This window comes from Clinocottus analis, unplaced genomic scaffold, assembly GCF_023055335.1.
Source record: "Clinocottus analis isolate CAN_PGR_092001 unplaced genomic scaffold, fCliAna1.0.p SCAF_11, whole genome shotgun sequence".
Classification (NCBI taxonomy): Eukaryota; Metazoa; Chordata; class Actinopteri; order Perciformes; family Cottidae; genus Clinocottus; species Clinocottus analis.
This window is the reverse complement of record NW_027175832.1, coordinates 6,814,198-6,833,602: the sequence shown is the minus strand read 5'-3', so window position 1 is coordinate 6,833,602 and position 19,405 is coordinate 6,814,198. Positions and strand designations below refer to the sequence as shown.

The 19,405-nt window shown below is 41.4% G+C and overlaps 2 protein-coding genes across 5 annotated transcripts in view; both read right to left on the bottom strand.

The window, feature by feature from the left end:
• The window catches only part of LOC137801816 (retinal-specific phospholipid-transporting ATPase ABCA4-like), a 32,066-nt gene extending 28,466 nt beyond the window's left edge, over positions 1 to 3,600 (bottom strand). For all 3 annotated transcript variants that reach the window (XM_068599218.1, XM_068599199.1, XM_068599208.1), the window contains exons 1-6: positions 3,535 to 3,600; positions 3,227 to 3,320; positions 2,963 to 3,104; positions 2,607 to 2,746; positions 1,394 to 1,521; positions 997 to 1,194 (exon numbers count right to left, since the gene is read on the bottom strand). In XM_068599218.1, coding sequence (XP_068455319.1) covers positions 997 to 1,194; positions 1,394 to 1,521; positions 2,607 to 2,746; positions 2,963 to 3,104; positions 3,227 to 3,320; positions 3,535 to 3,600 — 768 coding nt within the window. The remainder of the gene's footprint in view (positions 1 to 996; positions 1,195 to 1,393; positions 1,522 to 2,606; positions 2,747 to 2,962; positions 3,105 to 3,226; positions 3,321 to 3,534) is intronic.
• Positions 3,601 to 6,122: 2,522 nt separating this feature from the next.
• Positions 6,123 to 19,405, bottom strand: part of LOC137781960 (rho GTPase-activating protein 29-like) — a 28,144-nt gene continuing 14,861 nt past the window's right edge. For both annotated transcript variants that reach the window (XM_068570994.1, XM_068570995.1), the window contains exons 4-22: positions 18,254 to 18,350; positions 17,913 to 17,985; positions 17,609 to 17,669; positions 16,827 to 16,970; positions 16,366 to 16,430; positions 16,118 to 16,228; positions 15,530 to 15,610; positions 15,164 to 15,331; positions 14,766 to 14,903; positions 13,912 to 14,099; positions 12,624 to 12,793; positions 12,084 to 12,218; positions 11,562 to 11,654; positions 11,018 to 11,181; positions 10,233 to 10,421; positions 9,934 to 10,071; positions 9,442 to 9,674; positions 8,573 to 8,873; positions 6,123 to 8,026 (exon numbers count right to left, since the gene is read on the bottom strand). In XM_068570994.1, coding sequence (XP_068427095.1) covers positions 6,875 to 8,026; positions 8,573 to 8,873; positions 9,442 to 9,674; positions 9,934 to 10,071; positions 10,233 to 10,421; positions 11,018 to 11,181; positions 11,562 to 11,654; positions 12,084 to 12,218; positions 12,624 to 12,793; positions 13,912 to 14,099; positions 14,766 to 14,903; positions 15,164 to 15,331; positions 15,530 to 15,610; positions 16,118 to 16,228; positions 16,366 to 16,430; positions 16,827 to 16,970; positions 17,609 to 17,669; positions 17,913 to 17,985; positions 18,254 to 18,350 — 3,701 coding nt within the window. In that variant the 3' untranslated portion in view covers positions 6,123 to 6,874. The remainder of the gene's footprint in view (positions 8,027 to 8,572; positions 8,874 to 9,441; positions 9,675 to 9,933; positions 10,072 to 10,232; positions 10,422 to 11,017; positions 11,182 to 11,561; positions 11,655 to 12,083; positions 12,219 to 12,623; positions 12,794 to 13,911; positions 14,100 to 14,765; positions 14,904 to 15,163; positions 15,332 to 15,529; positions 15,611 to 16,117; positions 16,229 to 16,365; positions 16,431 to 16,826; positions 16,971 to 17,608; positions 17,670 to 17,912; positions 17,986 to 18,253; positions 18,351 to 19,405) is intronic.

Below are 19,405 nucleotides of genomic sequence, written 5' to 3'. Positions count from 1 at the left end.
TAACGCCATGAGCCATCACCTGACTCACCTGACAGATATAGAATAAATTAGAAGGTGTGAAGGGGAAACAAGTTCAGATTAAAGATGTATCTCCTTATATAATATCTTTACTATTTTATGAATATAAACATACTTGTGAAAGGGGATGTACTTCACACATTTAAATACATATATTGTAATGTATTGAAGGATGATCTGTGACTCGTGGTCCTCGTCCTCTCTATGTTTCTTGCTTTTTGTCACTACATTTGTGAATAATTGTCAACAAAGCGTGTGTGTTAGTCCCAAAATGAAGCCGGTGACTGAATGAACCGGTCTGGCAGAGCAAGCTGGACTCAGCCACTTGACCTCACATGCAGTCCTGGCATTACCAGGAGCTCTACAAAGAACAATGAGCTTCCAACACATTTGCGGTCATAAGGAAGTCCACGGTCCAGAATGTGTGGTTGCATTGTTGGACAGAAACAATATCACAGTCTCAAATTTACTATACTATTTTGCGAGAGCAGTGTGGATAAACAGTTCTATGAAGGTGAGTGGGGAATGTAAATGTCCCTGGTGATATTGTTTCCTTGAAGGATGAGTCTTGGGGTGTTTCATATTTTTCTTCAACCAATTCCATTAAAAAGACCAAAACCAACAATGACTTCTCTGTGTGTTCAAAGACAGATATATCTTATCGCGCTGTACCGTGGGGCGTGATTGTTGTCCAAAAATGATTAAAACCATTGGGTGACATCTTCATTCATTACTATGAACACACACACACACACACACTGTAGTGTATTCTTACTCAATCCCACAGTCACCGTCGTGCTGCCTGGAATACGAGCTAGTATATAAATATAAATGTGCATCAATTTGAATCGAATGCATCCTTCAGAGAAATGACTACCATGTCGACAAAGCAAGTAAAACCAGTGAGTAAAGGATGTGTGAAAGGACCACTGTCCACTTTACAACCGGAAGCATCATTTTTTTCAAAGCACAATTTACCAGTTTGAAGATTTTGAAGAAGTCCAGGTTAGCATAGAGGACGTCCTCTATCTTCTGCAGCTTTTGCTGGCTGAGGGCACACATGGCGTTGCGAACCCCGTGGAGCCCCATGCGACTGGGGAAGATGATGAAGCGCTCCAGCAGGGCCTGGCTGCAGGCGATGTCTTTCAGCTGCAGGTCTGGGATACCAAAGGCAAACTAGGGAGCATGGAAACAAAAGTAATGCTTGGTTTATTGTGGGAAATGTCAAAAATAATCCTTATTTATTGATACAAGTACCTCAAAATATCGATTTTAAACCACAGACGTTATTACATATTGTTTCAGAATAAGCCAAGTTGACCTAATCCGTCCGTTAAAGCGTAAACTTTTCCCATTCATCCCGTCAAAACAGCACCTGTTCTAGTCGGATTTCTGCATTGACGAGCTGGTAGACTATAGACTCCGAGAGACCAGCGTTTCGCAGAAGGAAGGCCGTCAGAACCTCGTCATCCTTCAGAACATCGTTTATCTTCAGCCCGCGGCCTACAAGGAACAGCGGAGACCGTGGAAGGTTAGAACCACTAAAGACCACATGAACCAGACCAGCAGCGCACTGCACAGAGGAAATGATCCACAGCAAGAAAGATTGGCAGGGATTTTCAGGACGTTTCAGGGGGGAAAGGGTTGAGAGGATTGTGGGTCTGTACGCGTATACGCATATTCCTGCCAACACTTTTTTAGCTTATATGAATTGAAGTGAAATCAAGAACAACCTTTTTAATGTGCGCCATGGTAATGACCAACAGAATAACAGCCAAAACAGAGATTATGCACACTGTCCTGGATAAGTCTATTATATATCGGACACATGCTTTTAGTGGTTACTCAAACAATAATAAAAATGTATAAAGTTTACGTCCACCGGTTCATCCAGATCCAACATCTGACAACTCAAATATTGGTGAAATATTAATGCCAATGTACACAGACTAATTTAGCTAAAATGCTACAGAGGGCGACTGTGGCTCAGAGGATTGGTGGTTCGAGCCCCGACTCCGCTAGCCCATGTCAATGTGTCCTTGAGCAAAACACTTAACCCTAAAATTGCAACTGTAGCTGCGCCTACGGTGTATGAAAGGTTGATAATACTGATGTGGCACCTTGCATGGTGGCTCCTCCCGTCAGTGTGTGAATGGGTGAATGATGTCATGTAGTGTTAAAAGCGCTTTGAGTGGTCGGAAGACGAGAAAAGCGCTATACAAGTACGAGTTTTAAAACGGTGCTCTGACAAACACAAGACACCAACAGAGAGAGGATGTGCCGAAAACAACAAGATATACAGGTTAAAGTGCTGCTATTGTTCACTGAGAGTATGGAAAGAGTTTATAAAAAATTTAAGAAATCACTGTTTTTAAAGGAGAAGTATGTCCACATTGTGTTTCGACATTTTTCCTAGAAAGCTACAATCAAAGACAGCTGACTGTGTCTCTTTTTCTCCTCTGATTACAGTGTTGAGAGAGAGAGAGAGAGAGAGAGAGAGAGAAAAAAAAAAAACAACTAACTTTTACTCGCCATTTTAGGGAAGGGAAGTGCTGCTGTGTGAACCACTTCTCACATTTGCGCTTTACCTGACATCACTGATGGGTTGTTGCGTAAGTTCTCCATGAAGTTGGAGAAGGACGACACATCGTGCCAAAGACGACTGAGCTGCTGGACCTCTGTCTCGTTGAGCAGAAGCTCCTGGACATCAACATAGAACCGGGCCAATCTAGAGCACGAGAAGCACCAAATTAGTCAAAAATTACTAAGTATTCTCGATTATATACATCAGAATTCTGTATTATCACATTATCGTTTGAATTGAGCAAAAAAGTATCTTTAAATCTATTGACTATTAAACATAAGTCAATCAAAAACAACAGATTCATGAGGTTTCTGGCACTGTGGAGGCTTACAGGGTGCAGGGTGCTATGATTGGGCTTACACTGAGTTATTATAGTTCGAGACAACGCCCGGAGACTCTCCTCTGGTTGGATATCTGAAGCAGGGGTTGTTGACGTTGCAGAAGATGCCCTGGATCCAGGGCAGAATCCCCGCTGAAGGCATGGCCTTGTTGGGGAAATGACCTGAGGAAATACACATCACAATTATGTGAACTCGTGGGCCAGTGAAGGTAAAGATGTGTTTTTCTCCCCGTAAAAGAAAAAGTAGACAAACTAGCTCGATATGGAGGAGTTGTTCTTTTTACATTCATGTTGTTGGTACAGCGGATTGGCCTTCCTCAGCCACACCAGACCAACGAACAACAGCACTGGCCAGCAGATCTCAACCAGGAAGCGGACCTGGACAGAAAGATGTAAAGTGAGAGTTACTGCGTGTACACAAACATTTTTATTACCTGCACAATGTAATTGGACACAGCAGACCTAGAACAAATACCAGTGTGAAGATATATCATGTTGGGACTTTATTGATGTATATTAAAGCTGTAGTTGTTTCTCCACTGGTTTTGTATTATGCTGAATCGGGTTTCTAAGGTCATCCAAAACATAATACCTTCTGTCTCTTGCGGAGGGTCCAGTTTTTCCACAGCAACAGGCGGATTTGAGAGCCTGTCTTCATTGCTCCGCAGCTTCACCCCTGGACGGGGTCATCAGACGGTGACAAACCTGCAGAGAGACAACTCCATCAAAGACACCGGACCATCTACTGGAGGTCTTGAGAACAAGCAGTCAGAAAGACCCAGGACTACAGTTACTGGGTCTGGTCTTGAAACCTCTTGAACTTTGGGTTTGAATTGACTTTTGCTTCATTTTCTGAAACATTATAACGTGTAATAGTTTCCAAGCTTGACCATGGTTTGTTTTGGTTTTGTTAGTTTTCCCTGTTTCAAAATTATGATTTTAACGTAATGGCATATCTACATATGGGAATATGGAAAACTCTCATGAGACACGTTTATCATTGTTGCACTTAAAATTCACCGACTTTGACCTGAGCTTGACTCAAAATTGACTGTACCTGGTCTCCCCATTAACTTGGATTTTTGGATTTACTGCAGGTGGTCTTGACTACAAGCTTGGACCGACCATCTTTTGAAACCACTTGGAACGCTCCTGAGCGAAACACAAACAGCTTTAAGGTTTGTTGTGTCGGCATGTTGACAAAAAGGAGGAGATTATTCTACACTGACATACACGTTGATAAAACACCATCACAAATATTAAAATGCATAGTCTAATACCGTTCGGAACAACAAATAAACACGAGTTGGTATGTGATTGCTAAATCCCAGGTGAGCCTACTCTATCATACAAGCTCAATCCAAAAGACAAATTCATTTTGGCGCTGAACACTGAAAAAAAATAAAATAAAACAACTCAAACGGCAATAACATGAACAAGTTATGTGCAGATGAGCTCAGAGAATGTCGGGACATGAAGAGTAATTTGCTCAGAGTGACATGTCCAATAGATTACCTCAGACTGGCAGACTGAGGATGCAGGGACATAAATACTTGTCTAGAAAAACAAGAGGACAAAGACGGTGAGGCTACAACAGAAGGGAGAAGGGTATTATTATGTCTGACTTCTCCGAAATCACCTTATTACTCAAACAGTAATTACACACAAACAGACTTCCTTGCACAAGATTGACAGAAACGTAAAGAAATGCATTTTTGAAGTAACAGATACAAAAAAAAAACACCAGAGTAAACAATTTAAAAAGCATCCACCAGGATCTCTGTTATCACACCTTCTCATTACGTTCGCCTGGAAGCATTCGGAGAAACAGTAATTAGCAACCACACACCTGTCGGCTCTTACATGATCTGACAACGCGTCCTATTTTGTCAACAGAAGAACAAAGCCGTTCCTTACCTCTTATGGAATGATGTAAAAGTCGAACGACATCGAGAGAAACAGGTTCACAAACCAGCTGAAGTAGTGGAAAACATCAAGTAAGGTAGAAGAGCTCTCTGTGACTCCTCGCTACCCACTCTCCCTCTCTCTCTCTCTCTCTCTCTCTCTCTCGCTCGCTCCTGTGCCTGCAGGTCAGCAGCACTCCTAATCTGATTGCTCTAATCTCCCAGCTCAACATGGGCAGGCAGAAAAAAAAAAAGACAACAGTCATCCATTTTGATGCAGAATTAGGGAAATATCAGCTGGAAAGGAAAGGAGGGGTGCTGGTGGAGAGAGGGGGGAGACAGGGGGTCCCAGGTTTCATCCCAATAGGAGCCAAAATTATCAAATTGTGCATGAGCAGGATTTATCCGTTATTGTTGTCACTCAACAGCTACAAAGTAAATCAGAGTTTTGACTTGGACACATGCGAGTATGTACATCTGAAATGACTCACGCCTGAGCATCTCGACATGGGTAATCAGGTTTGGAGATTTTGAAGCTATGACAGTTGGACATTAAACCCACTTGAACTTGCGGTGAACTGTGTGTACAACAGATACTGCTAGCTAATCCCAAAACGGAGGGAAATTTAAGGCTTAAACATTTACAAACATGGTGGCTTATGTACAGTAGCTTGGGGGATACCGTGGCACACAACGCCAAAGTCCAAATGCATTAAAGTATAGTTTTCTGACTGGATCCACGGCAGGAATACAGAAAATGACAAAATATCACAGGCCGCATACGCAACACACACAAAGTGGTGACAGAATACAAAATCAAAAAGTTTGAGATATAACCCTGGTTCTCTGACACGCTGAACAAACATTGGGATAGTTGACGGGCAAAAGCTTGTTGGCAAATAATCCATAGTTCGAAGCCTTTTTTCTCCAGATTATGTGTTTTAGAGGTTGGCAAGACAAAACAAGTCATTTATAGAAGTCTCCTGAGGTTCTGTGGAAACTGTGATGGATTATTTGGCCGTTTTATGTCATGAATCAATAATTAGGAAACTAATAATTGGAAGTGACAGCATGAGCCTCTTTCTCCAATACGTCCTTTGCAGCCACAAATCGAATTGCAAATACATGTTTGAAATACATAAAAGGCTGCAACTTAAAAAAAGGGGCCCAGTGATTTGTTCGGTAACATAAATAACAGACATCATGTAAACAAACACCATTGCTCTTTGAGGCACTGGACGGAAATACAACAAAAACAACTCAATTGGAACAGAAGTAAAAGTTTAAACTACATTTTTAATTTGCAGCAATCACGGTTGCATGTCATTTTTCTTCTGTATAGTCACAAGAATGCGATGAGACAAAATTACTGCGACGAACATGCAGTATGTTGGAATGAGTATAAAAAACGTAAACAGATACATAAGGTTTACATACTGAGAAGAGATGTACCAATCACAGGCAACAAAAGAACAAATTTTAAAAAGGCAAAAACGTTGAACTCTTTTAAATTGAACATCTTATGGTAAAAATACCTCCATCCATTCCTTTGAGTAAAATACAAAATTAAGCAGAGTTTTTACTTCAAAAGGCAACATTAGAATTTGAACTTGTGTTAAGTGCATTGAGTGATTACAATAAAGAATAATTTCATAACAAATCAAAACATTGTACATGAACTTATCGGTTCAATTTAAACCAGGAAAATGATAGACAGGATCCTAATCTTTACAGACTGATGTCAATTTGTGGTTGAAAACTTGTTTGTGATATTAAAACACACATTTCATGTTGGCTTCACACTTACACAGTATTTGTTTGTTTTGAATGCTTGGGAGACCAACCACTGTTGACATTTTGACTTGAACATGTAAAATACAATATATTAGTACTTATAACACTTTCACGGTTTAATTTCACAGGCCTACATGTTCTCCCACGCTCAACTTGTATGATAAAAATAGCTTCCACAGTTTACACTATGGCACAGATACATTACTATTTACAGATATAATATGTTTTTTGGCATCAGACAAAATGAGCCTCTCTGTGCTCGAGCTCCTGCAGCCGCCGAGGTCGCAGTCTTTGGTAGACGGGTTTAGTCTCGCTGGGGCTGAGATCTTCTGGGCTGCTCGGGGGTGGGGACTGTGGGGGTGAAAGGGTAGTGAAGGTCAAGACCCCGGGGTCAACGACGCCGTCAGTGGAGTCCTGTGTCTGGAGCCGTGTCTGCGGGAGGCTCGTTAGGGCAGGGGACAGGGTGACTACCTGGGCGGAGTTGCTGGGGGCGAGCGATGAGGTGGTGGTGGTGGTGGTTGTAACAGTTGTAGTCCAGTTTGGAAGTGTCCTAGCTCTGCTGTTAAAGGAAACAGGGGGCTTATAGAACGTTCCAGGGGGAGGCTGCAGAGTTCTTGGTGCTCTAAGCGTTAGCAGGTTTGGTGAGCTGCTGGACTTACTGACTGACTTATCTCCTTCATTTTCCCTTTTAGAAGTCCAGCCAGGCTTGACTGACACTGTGTAGGGGCTGTTGGAGAAAACGGTGCTCACACTACTTGTGGTGGGGACCACAGAAGCGCTGGTCGTTGTGACGGGCACTGCTGCCTTTACAGGTTGTACTCCAGAACTGGCAGGTGGCAGGTTGGCCACAATCTTAGCAGTCCTTGGTGTAACATCATAGTGCTTGTACTTCCTGTCCCACGTTCTCCTCTGCATGGTCTGTGTGTCAATGAAAGGAGTGATGTAGTAGGTGCTAACCCTCGATGAGCCACTTTGGCGAGCCTTTTCTGGCTCTGGTATCTCCTGTATAGTTTCAGAGATTGTGTCCCGCTCAGCAGCGCTTTCGTCATCTTCAGCAGCATTGTTACGGTAATTCCTCTCGCTGATCTGGGCGGGGTTGGGCAGGCGTTCTAGCGGCATGCTGATGGGTCGAGACACGTGTCTGCTGCGCTGGTTGCGCAGCTGGACCTTTGGGGCCACAACGGTGCTGGAGGAACTGGTGGTGCTGGGGCGGCCAAACACTAAGGTCGACCGCTGGACTTCTCCTTCAATAGATGTCTGGATCCCGTTGAGTCTGTCCAGGGCTGAGACCTCATTTCGGTCTGTTCCAGGCTGGACCTCCTGAAGCTCATCCATGATGTGCGAGGATGGGGTCACTGATGAGTATCTTTTGTACACTTTGGCACTCTGGAAGGACAAAACAAACATTGAGATTACGATATCTGAATAACATATCAAAATAGTAATTAATGAATTTAGCATTGTTTTGATAATTCAATATACATTATTACATATAATAACACTAAATTAAATTACAGAACTAAAATGTATGTATTTTTTATTCCACACATTCTTCTACTTTGTGTAAACCCGCCTCCATTACCCACAATGCTCGACCGCTTACAGTTTGTCTAGAGATTCAGGTGTTTTATGTGAGGAGCAGCGAGTGCAGCCTCAAAAAGAGATTGAGCAGGCTTCAATCAAACTCCAAACCCTGAGTGTTGTTTTTCATTATTTTTCCATTATTTCTTCAGCCCCAACAAACACTGACTCAGGTGACATCACTTGACATGAAACCGTGACATCACTTGAGGCAATTCATTGGACTTCATCCAGCTCCATGTGTAGCCACAAATTGAATTTACATTTATTTCCTACTTGGCTGCTCATAGTCGCATGCTGTAAAGTACAATATGAAAGCAGCATTTCTCGCACCCTTAAATCCTTCCTCACCTCTTTGATGTCCACCAGGGAGGTGGAATGTCGGCTAAGGCGCTGCAGCTTCTCTAGGGGTGTGAGTCTGGGGGACGCCTGGCCAGTCGTGGTGATGTCAGAGCCGGGCAAAAGTGATACATCAAAGACTGTTTGAAAGTGTCGCACCAGCAACTCCACCATCAGGGCCTGGTAGGGGTAGTCTACCAGTGAGGAAAGGGACACCTCAGCGTCTGTCTGCCGTGGCTTCACCAGAGTGGGGCCAAAGATAATGCCCAGGTTACTCGCGGTCATCTTGTTCTCCTCTGCCTGCTCCGTCACTCTGTGGTAGGAAAGAGTGAGGATGAGTTTAACTAATGAAAGACATGCTTCTGGTATTGTTGAAATGAGATTTTCTTGCTTGTAAGGAACAGTACATCAAGTCAGACATAGGTCAAGATTCTGCAGATCAATATTGGCCCCTTATAAGGCTTTTAATATGTCCAGTCAGTGTTTCCCAATGGTAAGACGCAAGTACAGGTTTCACTGAAAAGCTTCAGTGACAATAGTCTAAACCTCTCTTAAGACGCTGCTAACAAACAAAAGCATTTCTCTGACATCACATAATCTAAAAGGCCTCTGCAATTTCTTCTGTTCAATTAAGAACACCAAATACTAAACATGCTAGAAAACCATGACATAAATAACGGACAGAAGCAAAGAATACTCGTTCTAAAAATATTGGTGTCACAATAGAGCATGGGTTTTGTTGTACTTTATGGTACTTCCTCTATGCCAAAGGGAAGTTTCTGTTTCCCATGTGTCTTATGAGGAAGTTTGTGTGTCAGTGTATTTGTGCAGAGAGCGACAGACAGTGAACTAGCTTTTGGGTGTTGGTTAAAAGCCCTTACTTGTTGAGGTGTGCAATGAGGAAACGCAGAGTCCTGTAATTGGCTGAAGGCAGCTGGCGGAGAAGGTCTCTGATCTTGAAAATGACTCGGTTGAGCTGAATGCTTGCCCCCCCTATCTCTCTTGGCTGGGTGCTCTTAGGTTTATCAGCCTCCTCCACAATCACTCTCTGGCACTCTTTGGCCAAGCCGATAATATCGTTGTAGTATCGATACAGGATCAACGGCTCTGGTAACTGTACACAAAAAGGAAAAAGGGAGTTGTTTTGTATTTTTAGCACTGGAAACTGTCCAATGTATGTTTGTTGAATACAATGTTTATTTACGGTACAAATAAAAATGGATTACTTTGTTAAAATTAGCCATTTTAGAACTTTTTTTTAATTTACTTGTGAAACAATGCATACCACAATAAAGAACGATTTATATATTAACACAAGTCAATCACTCATTTTCGATAACCTTTTCAATGTTCTGTAATAATTTAACACCCACCTGTCTCAGGTAGAGTTTGAGGACATTGCTGATGTCGTGAGGTGAAAGGTCAGAGAGCTCAACCAAGTCCTTCCCATTTTCAAATGCCTGACAAAGCTTCTCCACGCGTGATTTGGCACCATTCACACGATAAATGCCCTGTGAGGTAAAAACACGGACAGGTACATTTTTACTGTAACATATAATCATGGCATATCACAGACGTATGACAAACTGTTATCAAGGTAAGTCTCCAACGTGTATCGCTTTAAAAAATACTGCAATAAAAGTTGTAACAATAAACATTAAATTCAGTTTACCTTGATGTTGAGGGCTCTGCTTTCAATCTCAGACGTGCACTTCTTGATGATAAACGGGATGCCATCTGGGCTGTTCTTTGCTGCTTGGGCAAAGTCGATACCAAACAGCTGTAGTCGGCCTTGCAGCTTTTTATGGCCACACTGGATAGCAAGCGTCTCGAGACACTTCTTATGGCAGGCCAAGGAGCACTGGCAACAAAACGGAGACAGTTGAATGAAGAATAGGAAGTGGTCGATTGATTGTTACTCAAAAACATTTCTTCCAAACAAAACAACTGATTCTGTATTTTTATGTCTATTCTTGTTTTGGTTCTTAGCACCATATTTTTCACTTGAAAAACCACATGGCGGGCAACTGGCAACACATAGTGACCTTGTCTGCTACATTTATTATTTTGACTAAATACCAGTCAGTAAACAAGGAAGTATGTTTTTTTTGCAATTGCGGCAATGTATGAGACAATGGAGCTGTTATCAAATTAAACCAGATAATGCATCATCAAGAAGTTTAATTTCTTGCTAATCTATTCTGAATATAAAACACACAACACCACTATCATTACTAAAGCTTAAAAAGAAACTTTGTCGATTTTCCGTCCGGCTTGGTATCGTTGTAATGTGGGTGGTATGTGCATGAACGGTGGACTTTTTTGCCGGCGGGTGAGCAGGGAGCTTTGGGTGCAGGCAGCGGGGAAGAAGGTTGAACGTTGTTCATTTGCATAACCGCATTACAAAGTTGGTTGAAAACCGGCAACGTTTCAGTCTAAGAAATATATATACTGTACCTCCTCACACTCAGCTCCATGGAAAACCACCAAACTGTCGCACTCTCTGCACTTAGACGGAGCGCGCAGTTTTCTCAGCTTATGGGTTTGAGAAGCTTTGGACATCTGAGCATTTCGGAAGGGACCCGGAGAACTGGCCGTCTCTGTCACCATTTCTGCAAGACCTAAAAAAATCAGAGCCACTGATGAGGAAAAAGTGACGAGTCCTTGTATATATCATTTTATAACATAAATGATGTGGAAAAAAAGACAACAGAAAAGATTAAATACGATCTGATAATCACGATAACAGAATACTTAGTCTAGAAGAGGACCGCATAGATACAGGAAGTGTAAGATTTAGTCGAACGCCAAAACTCACATGACCCCAATCTGAGCAGCTCTGTCAAGTGTAAAAATATTTGTTGCAAGCGAAACCCACCACAAAAAAAGCACCATATGAGGTCTGCACTGGCCTAAAAATTGGTATACACATTAGCATCTATGTGCTTGAAGAGAAGGGGACGTATAAAACAATCACAAAGACAACACACACACACGTTACCATTGTCTGAGGGCGGCTCTCTCTCATCCAAGTCATCAGCAGAAGACATAGTCCCAGTGGAGGGAGTCCGTGGCAGCCGGCGTTTGAAGTCACCTGCAAATATATACACACAAGTCATGACTTTGTACATAACAATGTCCAGAGACTAATTCAAAAAATAAAGTTTTACCACAGATTGGAACATGGACAATATCCCAGTGCAGAATCTTGCAGTAACAATAGTCTTCTACACGTGTACATTTACCTTCAGAGCTTAGCTCACAGTGTTGCAAGTAAGTACTTTCAGCTGTAAAGGGAAGTGCACTCAGATGAGTGTGTGGCTCTGGTGCACAATAAGGAAGTTACACTAAAACTATTATAAAAAGAAGAAATACATTATGAGCACAACATTGTTGTGATTTTCTCTTTTTCTTTTCTATATGATTTGGGTGTTTTTCCATTATGATTTCTTGATTTTATCTAGGCAATTGTGGAAAACAGTTTACAAATGAAGAAGAGAAGTTTAATGTAAAATCCTTTTACCTGGACTGGCAGTAGGGGAGTCCATGGACCTTGACTCGCTGCTGCCTCCCGCACTCTCTGAGTCACTGCACATCCCACCCTGGCTGCCCTGACTACTGGAGGCCCAGGTCCTCAGCGTGGTCTGGCTTCTCAGCGCTGCATGAAAACATACAGACCACCAGTCACACACAAACAGAATAACCAAAAAAAAATACAGCTGAACGGCAGCTTCCCATTTAGTGATATTCTTAGCATTGGTTTAATTTATTTTCAGAGATATGTGGTCACACAGATATTCTAGACGTATGATGAGTAGGCAGCACACAACGGTTTGGATTTTAGTAATGAAAACATTTCCATGACTCAGAACACCGGGCAAGTCCCTGATCGGCCCCACAGAGCGCCTGCCAGCTTCAGCTGTTCAACAAATATTTTGGGTTTGGGAATCACACGGTTTCTAAAATACTGTACATTCATGTTGGGAAAAAGCATTAACAAAGTAGGTATCAAGTAGGATCTTGTGATTCCTTACATTAGAAGCCTAAAACACTAAGTGAGCACCTTGTATGTCCGTGCTGCTGTTGGACCTCTGCTCTCTGATCTTTGTGGGCCGGTGTAGGGGGCTGTCCACTTCGTCTCCACTCAACACGTCACCGGAGGTGATGGATGCCTGAGACAGGTTGCCATGGGAGGAATGAGTGCTGCCCACTGACCTCTTGTTGAACACGAACCTGGGGAAAGAAAGTCAGCATTTAAGGTTACATGTGATGAAGATTAATATTATCCTGTTTTCATAATTAACACTGTGCTCTCTGTGGAGGTTGACAAGATTATTGACCAGTAACTCAACCAATATTTACCAGGCGCCAAGATGTTTACTCTTTCTGGCATCTAAAACTCAATACTCCAAGCACCAAACTTGGAGAAGAGTAGAATGAGTAAGCGAGGATATACTTGACAGAGCGTTACATAACCTCTTCACAACTCATCTGTATGATCTTTGCTGTATTTAGCTAGTCAACTCATTTCATTAGAAATAAAACATGCCATGTATTAGGGTGTAGGTTTTTCCATTACAGACCCAACAAACAAAGTCCACTTTATTTATTATGAGTAATTTCAAAGAACTTCCAGGAATGGAAGTTGTGGTGCTTTTGGTACAACTCAGACAAAAAAAGATTAGGAACAGAAACTGAATTTCGCCCAGCCGCTGCAACATGTGTTATGTTAAACAAACACGCCAGCAGCTTCACAATGATAATTTATCTTTTCAACAATAATCTTTAACTAAGAAAGTGAAACTTTGCTTTTTTCCTTCGTGGTGATGTGCTCGTGCATGTGTGTGGCTTGCCAAATGCAAGAAGCATAGCACATAGTACAAACTGCTTTAATAATCTAAGTAAAGTCTGAGGGACAGCTCTAACCCAGAGCCAAACTCTCACGCTTACTATCTCCCCTGCTGCATTCAGCCTACGCCACAGATATTTCCTGAGGAAGAGCAACAAATTCAACATGCATTCTGTCTCCTCAAATCTCCCTCTAACTCGCTTCTGACTCACTGATACCTTTACTGAAACAAAAACTAGACTATAAACAACTTCTAACTGGGATGGAGTTACTTGAGAATTTTTTGTTAAACATTCACCTCTAAAACTGACAGTAAATCCTGCAAATATAGTTTTAGCAAGGCTCATTTAACATTGTTGTAATGGTTTCATGTGCAACAATCTGCCCTGTAATTACTGTGTTTTAAACTACAGTGTACGATTAATAAAGGGTCTATTAAGCAGTTTTTTTTAATACAGGGACCATTTTCAGAATCTTAGTGTGCATCTACAGTATTTAATACCTGGTATTGTCAGAGGAGGTGGAGTCTAAGTGCACACGTTCTTTCGGCAGATTTTTGGGCAGATTCCGGACAAACTCAGCGTAGCATTCACCCGGTTCGTAAAACTTGGCACTCTCGCTCAGGGCCTGGTAGTGAGAGGGGAGTGACACAGTCTGCGCCTGCTGCATCTGAAACCAGTTCACCGTCACCTGAAGAGTGACAGATCATTTTAGTCAAGTGAGTGAGTGAGTGACTCACTGAGTGAGGGAATTATAAAAGGCAAATGAGTACTCAAGTGATTGTAAATAGATAGAATACACACATGCAGGCAAACAATCCTTCTTTCATGTTCAATGTTTCCATTCAATTCAAACAATTAATTATTCTGTGCTAACCTTTAATGCCTAACAGATTTCTGAAATCTGTTATGCTTAATAATTAATTCTGTGTATTAACCACTCAAATCTTAAAACTGCGTACAGTGCATGTCAAATAGCTTGGTTCACGATAGCAGTTGTATGGGCTTTTTTTCAGCCGATAAATGCCTTGAACTTGGCTTATCCAAGCACATTTTTTTACTTGACCTTCTATACAATCTCAAAAATTCAAGCAATCTAAAAAACATTGGAAGCCAAACAAACGTTTCACTACCAGCAGCAACATAGTAAAGTAGATTCAGTGGTGCTGGTTAGAGTTAGAGTTCAATTAAACTGAAACGTAAGTGTTTTTGTGAGCTACTCATTTGTTTATTATTTCTCATGCACTATACATATAAGATATCCAGACAAAAAAAAGTATACGTTATTAGACAACCGAGTTTCTTCTCTCAGTTCACTGGCTTAGCTGACTGCTAGTATTATGTACTTTCCACTCACAGCTTTTAGTGTGAGGTCACACTGGAAGACCATTTCTCGGATTTGTGTGAGGATGGTGCTCTTGGCGTTGGCCAGATCCATTCTCCTGACGCCTGCGTCAGCCATACAGCTCTGGTACTGGTCCTGGGCCTCCTCCGCCTGACCACAACAGTGACAACAAAAGCGTGAGGATGTGGATGAAATGCTTCAAGGCCAATAAGCACAATGAGTGTGCAGGAATTCAACTGCTGTGCACTTCAATATAGACCAATTTTGACAACAAGGTGACAGAACCACATGCCAATATGAATTGTCCTAGTGTGGTAAACGTCACCCATCAAGCGAGTAAGCTGAAAATGTTTAAAAATCATTCAAATGCATCATATAAATTATTTCCCCATATCTTCTCCCTCATCTACCTTCTGCAGAGCCTCCTCCTCTAGCTTCCTCTTCTTCTCCAGCTGTTTGTTACCAGCATTAGACTGCTCCTCCTGGGAGCGGTTGGTGGATGAGTGGGCTTTCTGGTACTCCTCTCTCCTCTGGGCCTTCAGCACTCGTGCCTTACGCAAGGTTGCATCTGCCTCTTGCTGCCAAAACCACAGAAATGAACCACAAAAAACCCATGTGATAAAATGTGACACAAGTGCGCAATGGTTATCATAAATATAATCTGACATGCCTTTTTGGTTCATAAACCTTGTATGTGAAACGACACAGTAAAATGTGCCAACAGCCGCATTGATATCAAAGCTAATAGCGTGTATCTGGTTGTGGGCATTACATACCATTTTTTTTTGCTCTCTCTGCCACTGCTCCTTGATGTCTTTCCTCAATTTGTCAAGTTCATTTTTACGGGCCAGTAGAGGCTGTGAGGAGAGAGGGAAGGTCAACAATTACACCGAGGTACACAATTTCAAAATGCCTTTAGCCTTAAGGGAAGTTTATTCTCAAAAGTTTGACATTAGATAAGACACACAGATGATAATTAAATCAGAGATGCATGTTTCCTGATTAGCAAATACTATTGCAGAAAATTGTTGTTGACAAGAGAATTATAGAAAGACTGTCAAACTTAAATTGCTCCAAGTCGAACACAATTTAAATGTAGGTTAATCATGTTCAAAAATTCGTAAAATAGTGCCGGATTTTGCACGTATGGCACAAAGTTCTTTTGTATTTTTGTTATATTTCACCAATGGTCTTTTTTGTTGTGCACTCTTTATGTTCATTGCACTATGGAAAGCTATGCGACTCACACGCTGTTTTATGATTATGCTGGGTGTGCCTGCTTGAGCTTTAAAAGCCACAGGCACACCCAATCACTCCCGCGGCTGCTATGTGCGTTACAGTCGTTTTATTCTTCCTTTGCTTACCTGTATGAATTTATTCGTCTGAAGAGACATTGCAGTTTGAATGAGCAGCTGTTTGTATTCAATGTCGTTCTTGAACGAAGAAATGTAGACATCACTGAATGGCATGTAGACCTTGACAAATAAAATAAAGAAATTAAAAGAAATCGGAAAAAGACTTTCATAAGAATGTTCATTTTAAACCAAGACAGGAGGTAACAATTATATATGAATTACACATTAATATTGATATAAAACGGCTCTTCCGTTACCTGTTGACTGACCAGTGTGTTAGCAGACTCAGCCATTTTTGCATAGCTTTTGGCATACTCAATATCTGAAAGAAAAAAGGTTTGACAAACCAAAATAATTTACTTATGTGTTTAACCATTGTCAACTAATGATTATGTAAGTTTAGGGGATAAAAGCATCAGCATAAGTATATTTAATCTTATTGTGTAATGCTTGACCAAAATGTCACACAGGATCTTCAGGTGAAACCAGAAATGATGGTTCATCATAATAATGTATAACATGGTTATTATATATACACAGGGGTCCATTTGCAAAATGTTGCTTCTGTAAATTGTATTTGACACACAACTATATTTTTTAAACTGCTCTGCAATACAGGATGGGGTGCATTTTTTTTATCAATCAGATTGACAAGTTAGATAACGTCCTAATGAAGTAACCCTCTGTTGTGCAACACAGTGCACTGTCAATGTCTCACCCATAGCCAATCGCTTCTCCATCCAGGCCAGAAGGTCTTTGATGTACTTGGACCAGGCCTTGGCATAGAGTAGTGCAGACTCCACACCGCTGTCATTCTTCAGCAGGGTCAAATCAACTTCTTCCTCCCGTGTTAGCGGCACCTCTGGGATCGGAGAGATAGCAGAGGAGACGCGCATCTCAAGACAAAGTAAATCGAAACACATGCTATCAACAATATTGCTAAGCGTTGGATTGAAGCGTCTCAGATCTACTATCCCAACAGACATGTGTGGGAGGTAAATGGAAAAACACGTTCAGGTTAAAAGTTGACAGTGTAGGAGGATATGAAAGTGTCGGGCATCTTTTCAAATAGTCCAACAGCATTTTTTTTTTTTTTTTTAACTGGTCACCACCCTGTGATGCACATCTCTCCCAGCCACCCGCCATCTGATTTAACACAAACCCCATGTGTTTCCCATCCCACACGGAACTACTCCTAAACAGGCAAGGAATGTCAGATATGTGGCCAGAGAGGGGAAAACGAGCAGCTCGTATGAAAAAAGTAGCAGAAATAACAGGGGTGGAAGCAGAGGCTTAGGGTGGGTCTACCTCAGGCATTCAAGAGTCCAGAGCCGAAATCACTCGGCCAAATCACAAGCTGACACTCTTAGCCGCCCTGGGCTACAAAGCAACCATTAAATGCTTTGTAAAGCAGCCATTAATAGCGATTACATTTCAGGATCCATTTATTTCACACCCACGGTGCTCAGAGGTAATTAACAGAATGTGAATAACACTTACCCACAAGATCATTTTTCTCTGAAGCGTATCCCTCAGGATCCACAGACAGATTGTCAAAAGACTGTGAAAAGGACATTTCAGATTATAAGGAGGCAATAGCAGACATGCAATCAAAGTCAGACATGAGACGCAGCAGGATTTTCAACACCCCAATTAAGTACAGAAAGAAAGTCTTTGAGGTTTTCTTAAATGGAGGCGTGGTAAAATTGCAGCTTTAAATGCACCCTTTTGAAAAGTATCAAGTTTGAAAACAAAGCTTCAAAAACAAAAACAAAAATATATGAAAATAAAGATTGCATCTCACCCTGCTTCTCCTGGTCTGGGGGATCCCCAACCCTGAGCCACTGTCCACATCTCCCATAAGGAAGTCAGAAACTCTGAGGGGAAGATGTGTAGAAGTAGATGCAAGTCAAAAGGTACAGTGGGAGACGGTTGAGATTGCAATCTAGTATCTAAAGAAGGCTTTCAGGAAATGCAACTGAGAAGTTCATGGATGTTTGCTCATTAAAAAAAAAAAACATTGGACAGGGAGATTAAATAAATATTCAGGATTGTATGATTGTATGAACTCAACCCTGCTGTTCTTACACAAAAAAACAATACAAATCTAGTGTTGTTGAAAAGGTATACAGACATTGTACTCACACATTGCCGAATGTGAACGCTAAAGTGTCAATGGATATGTGTATCTCTCCAAATATAGCTTTTAAGTTTTCTTGGTTCTCCTCCTTGAAGTTAATGACTGTGAGAGACACAAAACAAGAACCTCAGGCAAAATGCAGTTACATTACAAACCAGTCATACTCAGTGATTAAACAGATGTATTAATGAATGGTCATGAGAACCCACCAATTAAAAAATACACAAGAACTATAGATCAAATACATTTGAAACCAATAACTATGTATTAAATACAGATTACAATCATGTAATTGGCCTCACAGCAGGTTTTTATTGTAATTATGAGTATTAGAAACCAATGTAAACTGTTTGGCTTTGGTGGGAGCTGTGTATCGTCTTTATAAGGGCTGAAGTTGTCTCAAGTAATTGTTGACATTCTACTCGATGACAGACAAGAGGTTACATAGGGTGTGGTTACACAGAGTCACGAGTTTAAGACAATACTACGAAAACAGCTTGTAAACCACAACTATTATTGCAGAAATAGTCGAAGGACAATGACAGTTACACTCCATGTCTTCTTCTGGATAGCTTGAAGGATGGTTATTCAAGGAATATTCAGAAATAATCTCAAAGTTTCCCTCTTTTGTTCCAGTATGTTATGATCCCATGAGCCATCTTCTACGTTGATAATGCACAGAAAAGGATATTAAACAAACAGTCTTTAGATCTGTTGACAGCAAAATGTCCACGTATTTTAGAACCAGACCATCAAAGTTTGCACAGACAGTTCACTGTCGGGGAACAGTTTACTCTGCAAGATATTTGCAGAGAGCAATCAGAAGACCAAAAGACAAAGTGAAATCCAACTAAGCCGAGTACTTCCTGTCTGCCCGCAACAGGAAGCGCTCACACAGCTTGAGTTCTGTGACATGTGAAACTATACATAACCGTCACAACGCTTACCTTTTCTCTCGGTCGATTGACATTGTTGTCTTGAAACTGGGACCAGAAATAAAAAAAGCTCTAAGAAGTTCCATTTACCAGGTTGCTTTCTAGCTTTTGTGCTTCCATTTTCTCTTCACGAGAGAAAATTCGATCCATGCCAGTGGTGGTTGGGTAATTGTAAATGTCCAACCGTTGACGAAGCAGAGAAGGGTCATGGCATGCTGCGAT